The 8,077-nt window shown below is 40.3% G+C and overlaps 1 protein-coding gene across 1 annotated transcript in view; it reads right to left on the bottom strand.

Moving 5' to 3' along the window:
* Window positions 1-5,794, bottom strand: part of Pifo (primary cilia formation) — a 14,935-nt gene extending 9,141 nt beyond the window's left edge. The window contains exon 1 of the mRNA XM_021196867.1: window positions 5,576-5,794. Coding sequence (XP_021052526.1) covers window positions 5,576-5,753 — 178 coding nt within the window. The 5' untranslated portion in view covers window positions 5,754-5,794. The remainder of the gene's footprint in view (window positions 1-5,575) is intronic.
* Between the last annotated feature and the right edge of the window lie 2,283 nt (window positions 5,795-8,077).

Consider the following 8,077-nt stretch of genomic DNA (forward strand, 5'->3'; position numbering starts at 1 on the left):
AATTTTTTCCCTGTGCCCATATCTTCGAGGTTTTCCCCCACTTTCTCCTCTATCAATTTCAGTGTCTCTGGTTTTATTTCCTGTAATTCTTTAAGGTATTTTTGTGTTTCCTTTATAAGGGCTTATACCTGTTTACCCGTGTTCTCCTATATTTCATTATGGGAGCCACTTATGTCCTTGAAATCCTCTATCAGCATCATGAGATATGATTTTAAATTCCATCTTGATTTTCTGGTATGTTGGGGAATCCCAGACTTGCTGTGGTAGGAGAACTGGATTCTGATGGTGCCAAACAGTTTTGGTTTCTGTTGGTAAGATTCTTGCATTTGCCTTTTGCCATCTGGTTATCTCTGGTGTTAGATGTTCTTGCTGTCTCTGGCTTTTATCACTATCACAATAATTTAGCAATGCTGCTTTTCTAATTTTGATCTTCTGTCCAATAATGTAAGATATTGACCGTGGAGAAAACTGAGTGAGGAATGCTTGGGAACTCTCAGTGTATGCAGTGCAATTTTTTTTGTGTGTGTGAGTGAAATGAAATCTTCTTTGACTCTTAAACCAAATAAAAACAAAGACAAAGAAAAAGAAAAACACCTAAAAGAGACTTCATGATCCAGATTATTCTATAACACTTACGAAATCTTGATGATAGTATTTGCCATTACAAGAAAATCTTTATGACTGTAACTGAAATGAAACAAAAAACTGAGCAAATAAAATGTAGTATGTCATTTCATAAGCAAGGTGTAGTTATCCCAGGAATGCAAAGTTGATATAATATTTAAGAGTAAAACCAATATAATTTGTTATATTAACAAACTAAAATTTGTAATTTTTAATCTGAATCTCTTTGTAACTTAGGAGAAACTTTGATATTGTTAGTGATGGATATGTCCAAAATACACTTCATGATGTAAATCTGAAAAATTTTATCTTGAGATTGGAATCAAGGATGACCACTGTTTCCATACTTATAAGCTGTTGAGGAACAGATGAGTACAAGTTCATATTGATATTTATTACAGATATAATGAGAAAGAAAATATTTACAGAATGATGAAATATATAATTATTTGGCCACCATCATGGTGGTACAGACAATTGGAAATAGGTGCCAAAACCCACGAGTTCCTCAAGGAGCAGATCCTAAATACAACTACAAGTGAAACACACACTGAATTTTCAACTACTAACAAGATGCAAACTGATTACGGTCTGTATTTATTATATGGTGAAATTATAGTATTTGGGATTAAATCAAAATATGATTAAAATGAATTTGTTGCATTCCATTTCTTTAATTTGGCTACTTGAAAACTTAAAACTATACAGATGACATATGTTGTAATTTTTATTGGATAGTTCTGAGTGTAAAAAGTATGGTTACAAAGTTGTGAGAAAAATCACTTCATTTAATAAATAAATGAGGAAGCCTAAAGTGTTAACTTCACAAAAAGATTTCAAAAATTTGGCAAATATATTTAAGGTGCCTGTCTGAGAACTTACAAAGGCCATACACTTTCAGATAGACACTGGGTGACTAAAATTCCAAGTATGTTAGGAGCATGAAACAGTGGACACTCTAGACTGAATGAACTTCTGTTGAATGTGGTAGTTTTAATGAGATGCCCACACATCATAAGTCTTGGGCATTTGAATATTTGCTCCACAATTGGTAGCTGTTTAGGGGAGCGTGTGGCCCTGCTAGAGTAAGTATGTCATTGGGAGAGGACTTTGAGGTTTCAAATATTCCTGGTTCTGAGCTTCTTGTTTATAGTTTGGGATGTTAGCTCTCAGCAGTGTTTTAGTAGCCTGCTACCTCTGCTCCACTATAATAGACCCTAATCTTCTGGAACCAGAAAACCCCAGATAAACTTTTTCTTCTATGAGTTGCCTTGGTTATGGTGTTTTATCACCCTAACAGAAAAAATAACCAACACAAAGGAAATGTAAATCAGTAATTGCATTCACTCTGGACAACTGTAATGACCCTTACGACACTGAACATAGACAGCTTATGGCACCTTCATATCCCTCCCTGGCATTTACTTGGCAACAATGCTCACAATGGTGTACTAAAAGACATGTGACAAAATTTAAGAGCAATATTGTTTTTAATATTACTAAACTAGAAACAAAGATATCTATTATCAACAAAATTGAAAAATAAATCACGGAATAGTAATATAAAGGGTAACTGAGAATGAAATGAAAAGCAATGAATCCTGGGGCTGAGGGGATGGGTCAATCAGCCAAGTGCTTGCTGTACAAACACAAGGACCAGAGTTCAATGCCCAGCACACACATAAAAAAGCATGACGTTATATTTTCATAATCACTGCACTGAGGAGGTAGAGGCAAGATTATTCATGGGACTTGTTGGCTGGCCAGAATGGGCATTCCAGGCCAACCAAGAGTCCCTTTCTCAACAAGACAAGGTGATTATTGCTTGAAGGGTGACACATCAGGTTGTAGGTTGTGTACTAGAACCTGCACAAATATATTCACCTATTCACATGAACACACATATCACAGACAAATAAAAATAATGAAAAGAAGCCTGGTGAAGGGTCACCCATTATCAAGGATGCTTCTCTCTGTAGCAGACAGAGGCCAATATGAGAAAACTACAACCAATCAAAATACAAAGTTGTGGGACACAGTCCCAGTGGACACATCTACTTAACACTTTTTCACCTAAGGCTCAAGGAATACTGTTGAAGAGGGAGGAGAAAGAATTGAGAGCTCTTACAGACGTGCAAGAGCTAGAAGAGCAGGGGATTTGCTGTGAGGCTTTCTCTCCTAATAGTGTCAGAAGCTACACCCATAAAGTCTGAACATGACTGCCTAGACCTGAGCTGAGCAAGGACAGCACAATACACATGCCTAAGTGGATAGGGAAAGGTTGGGAGGCCTCCATCCTACACAAAGAACTGCAGGCCACAAAGGAATGATGGAGGTTGGAAGAAGTGGTCCATTTCAAAGAGGAACAGATTAACTGGCTATCCAGTACCAAATGGTTAGCTCTAAAACACACACATTACAAGCAACATTATCCAGACTGAGCAGGTTACATTTAAGGAACACACACACACACACACACACACACACACACACACACACACACACACGTAATGAAAAAAGAGACCATGAATTTGAAAGAGAGCAAGATGTACTGTATAGTAACATTTGGAAGGAGGAAAGGGAAGGAAGAAATAATGTGGTCATATTATAATCTTAAACATAAAAGAAATTAAACAAAGGAGGTTGAAGAAATGGCTTGGTGGATAGGAATCAGTGGGAAGGAATGCTTGTTGTTCAAGAATGAGGACCTGGATTTGGATTCCCATCATCTGTATAAAATGTTAGGCATGGTGCTTATACCTATAATCTTAACACTGATGATAAGAGGATCATTGGGGCTTGTGGGTCACTGGCCTAGCTGAAAAAAAAAAACAGTTCTAAGTTCACTGAGAGATCTCTTCAGGGAGTAAATTGGAGAGGACAGAGGAGGTGTGTTCTTGTGGCCATTAATGTGTGCATCCACACACACATTTGCACATGTACATTCATCTCATATGCCCATACACAAAACAAGAGAAAAATTTGCAAGGCAATAATACAATCTCACTGTGTTAAATGAAGGAAGTCAGAAATGAACATGCACAAGAAACACAAGCCAGATTTTATGAAATTTCAAAATAAGTAAAAGTAACCTATGATCTGGGTGTCAGGACAGGGAGCCCTTTGGTGGAGCAGGCCAAGAGGCTGCATGAGGCAGTCTGTGTAGTGACAGACAGTATCTGTCTACACCACTGAGCTCACCTGCCGAATCTAACTCATCACTTCATTGTTTAGGCCCTTCTTGGTATTCTTATACAGCAATAAAATAATATATATCAACATCTCTGAGCCAGATGTGCTGGTACCACCTGTGATTCAAACAGTCTGGAGGTGGAAGCCAGAGAATATGGAGTTCGAGATGAGTTTGAGATGAAATAGTTTGTTTCAGGAAACAAAAGCAAAAACAAAACCAAAAATGCCTAGCAATGACACAACACTGTTCACTCACTGTTCATACATGGCCTATCTCCTCTGCTTTTTAGAGTAAAGGGATTTTATCTACATATTACACATATTCACGCTGTTATTTTCCTTCTCCATTTACCGTTACCACAAACTAGTAAGATGGGAATTCTGCCTTCCCACTCCTATTCTTTCCCTCCCTTTGCCCCCCCTCTCTCCTTCCTTCTTTCCTTCCTTCCTTCCTTCCTTCCTTCCTTCCTTCCTTCCTTCCTTCCTTCCTTCCTTCCTTCCTTCCTTCCTTCCTTCCCTCCCTCCCTCCCTCCCTCCCTCCCTCCCTCCCTCCCTTCCTTCAATTCATTCATTCTTTCAGTAAGGACTATCTATGTCCCTGGCTGTCCTGGAACTCACTCTGTAGAACAGGTTGGCTTCAACTTCAGAAATCTGCCTGCCTCTGCCTCCTGAGTACTGGAATTAAAAGCGTACACTACTATACCTGGCATTAATTTTCTTAACACTTTCTTTTGGTGTCCACTTGTAAATATGCTCTAACACTCATATGAGATTAAAATTTGAATTTCTTAATCCCAATTCTACTTGTTATAAAATATATGTACAAGAATCCAATGCCATTGTCTTCTAAAGTAGTTGAGGCTGAGCACCTACTCATAGATGAGCATCTATTCATCTACTCATAGATAGCTACTAGGTCTGCTATACATGACCTAGTATTAGAATTTGGCATTCTTTTAAAAATTAAGATTAGGGCATTATATATCAGCCTATGAAATTTTGTGCTTCAGAGTGTGTTACTGACAGATTTAACAGTAGAACAAGAAAGTGAACATCATGAAATGATTTGTCACTCAAAGCAGGCCTTAGAGCCGAACAAGACTGGGAACCTCTATTTTGAGGAATGAAAATGCTACTACAGGATACAGAGGAAGTGGACAGTGGAGAGGAAGCCAATTTTCTAGACTTCTCCCTTCTAGACTTTCTTAAATCTCACACTCTGTCATTCGGTAATAATAGGTGAACACAGGCTCTGAAGTCTCATAGACTAGTGTGCACTAACAGGTGAATGCAGGCTCTGAAGTATCATAGACTATCTTCATGATCTTGTGGGAACTACTGAAGCTCCTAGGCCCTGGTGTCTCTATAAAGGAATAAAGGCAATCATGTGTGGCAATAATCATGTCTTCCCTCAGAGGGCTGCAGTGAAACTGTAGGGGTCCACTGGGGCAGTTCATGCATGTAGATTGAGTATAAACTTGCTAATACACAGCTAAAAATGCACTTTCAACCTACCAATTCTGTGCCCAGGGCATTAGCCAGCTCCAAGGGCACTTTTGTTCTAATTTTTCTGATTGGGGAACTCTCTTTGCCAAGGCTTTTGGTACAGCTAGCTGGGTTGGTTCTCCTCCCAACCCAGGACCTGGTTCCTTCTCTTATCCTCACATGAGCTCTATCCTGCCTCTTGACAATTTATTTCCTACCAGGAAGGGGGTGGTTTCCCTTTCATATATGTACTAGAGCCCGAGATATTCATTACCATGAGTGATGTCCCGAAGAGCATGATGCTCATTCCGTTGTGTGTATTCATTCTCTTTGGTCCTTTCAAGTTCTTCTTCTGCCTTAGCCCTTTCAGATGCCTCAAGAGATTTGAATAGTAATTGTATTGCATGACAACTTTCAGGGACCCTAGGGTCCTCCTCATTTTCTGTCTTCATGAGCCACTACTTTCTTCATAGGCTTTAAGCAAGAAAATGAAGGGTGTTCCCAAGACTAGCTGCTAAGCAACCGCCCTGCCTTAGAAGCTCCCCTTTAAGTCATTATGACATGGTTTTCAGCAAAGCAGCACTGTGGTATAAAGGCAGATAGAAAGGCTGATTTGAGTAGCAACTCTACCAGTGACCAACAACAGTATACTAGACTGAGTCTCTTAAGCTGTGGTATAGCTTAATGCGTCTTGTTCGTTTCTACCACAAGGAGATTGTCTTTGCCATAGTTCCTCCCAGATAAGAAAATTGTTGGCTGTCTTTGGCTTTCATTAAGATCTTCCCACAATGAGTCATTGTCTGGGACAGGATGAATCAAAGTATTGTCCTTCACTGGGCACATTTTAACAAGCTTTTGTCTACTTCATTTCCCTTTTTTATTTATTGTCCAACACTTCAGAAGCAGCATAGCACCATCCTCTTGTAAAAGGAAGTTAGCTTTTCTTACCACTGTGCCGTTCACATTAGAGTGGCGTCTGTCATGTAGTAATAGAAAGTGCTTGGAGTTTATGGTGACTGATAATTGACTGGGGTATATGTGTCCTTCATCAGTCACCAGTGCTGCCACCTATCATGAGATCCCTGTGCTTGGTGTCAGGGGATGTGGTTAGACCATAGGGAAGGGTCCAAGCTTTGGTTGCCTGGCTCTGGATATGGCTTTATAAGGAACCAAGCTTCCCCAGGTCTTAGTTTTCAGAAGTAGTAATATCTGTTTTATGAAGTTTGCATGTGAACGAAGTAAGAAAATGCATGTTCATTACTTGCAATTTGAGCTGGAAGTGCTTCTGCTTGTGCAGGCATCTGCTTGTAGTCACAGCTGCTTGAAAGGGTTAGGCCAAAGGATCACTGATCCCAGGATTTTGAGGCCCATCTGGGCTATACAAGGAGACCTATTATAAAAGGCAAGGAACCTACCATTGGATCCCCTTCCCCTACCTATACTGCCTGGTTGGGCCTCATTGGGAAAGGATGTACCTATTCCTGCTGGGACTAGGTGTCCCAGGGTGGGGAGTACCCAAGGGAGACTCCTTATTCTCTGAGGAGAAGGGGAGAGGGCTGTGGGAGGAGGGACTTGTAAGGCCGGACTTGAAGGATAGGAAGGAGGAGAGCTGTGATCGGGATGTCAAGAGAATAAAAATAAATTATTGAGAAAGATACACTGAATTCATGTACAAAATTTCAAATCATAAATAAAAATTAATAAAAACTGAAAAACACAAGGAATGATATCAAAAATAGTTTGACACATAAGGTGACCATACAGTGGGTGCTGGAGAAAAAAAAGTAGAAAAATATTCTTATTGCATCTAGACTATTTCAATTGTAAGTAAGAGAAACACACGAGTGCTTTAAGGAGTAAGGAGATTTGCTTAGAGGTGGCAGAGTTTTATAGACTCTAAAGGCAGAAACACATCTGGCCTTGTGAACGTGCTGGACTTAGGAGCTATGAAGCTATTGGTAAGTGCTTTCACTTAGTCCCACACTCTAGCTGGTGCATTTAAAGCACCTGTGTCTTCTCCTTATGTGCAAACTCTTCTAGAGCTCCTGAGCTTAAGCATTACAGAATCTGTCTCTCTTAGTTAATAACAGACCAACAGTTGTTGTTCTCAGTTGTGAATTCGAGGAGATGATATTATAAGCTGCTCCACTAAGTCTAATGACCTGTCAATTGTATAACCATGTGAGGGATGACATAAACTGGCAGCCACCACTGTTTTAAGTAAGTACATGTTCACAAAAAAGGATCATGCTAGCTCATTTTCTGGGCAGACACTCTACAATGTATTCACTGCACCTCCATGACGAGTCTACTGCACAGTTGCCAATCCTGCAAACATTAGAGCAGCATTGGACCTTCAGCAGAAGTAGGATGATGTCTGGGCTTCCAGTTTTGGACAAGCCAAGCTGCACTGCATATGCTCAGGAGTCCAGGAGTCATGGTGGCGCCTTTCTGAGAATGGTTACTAGGTTACAGACATTTGTAAAGGTCCTCATCTTGTCCTGTGCACCGAAACCCAGCCATTTGTTCCTTACAGCCATCATGCAGATGTACACAGGCAGGTAGAAGACTGTAAGTAGTGTGGCTGGCTCTATGCTCACACAGTGCTTCCACCTTTCACTGGAGGATGGTGTTTTCACATTGAGATAGCATTTTCACCAAATTCTTCCTCTCCCTCTCCCCCTCCCCGTCCTTGTCCCTGTCCCTGTCCCTCTCTTCCCTCTCCCCCCCTCTCTCTCACACACACACACGCACATGCACAAGCCAAGGAAATTCA

The sequence above is a fragment of the Mus pahari genome, chromosome 4, assembly GCF_900095145.1.
Source record: "Mus pahari chromosome 4, PAHARI_EIJ_v1.1, whole genome shotgun sequence".
In the NCBI taxonomy this organism is placed as follows: domain Eukaryota; kingdom Metazoa; phylum Chordata; class Mammalia; order Rodentia; family Muridae; genus Mus; species Mus pahari.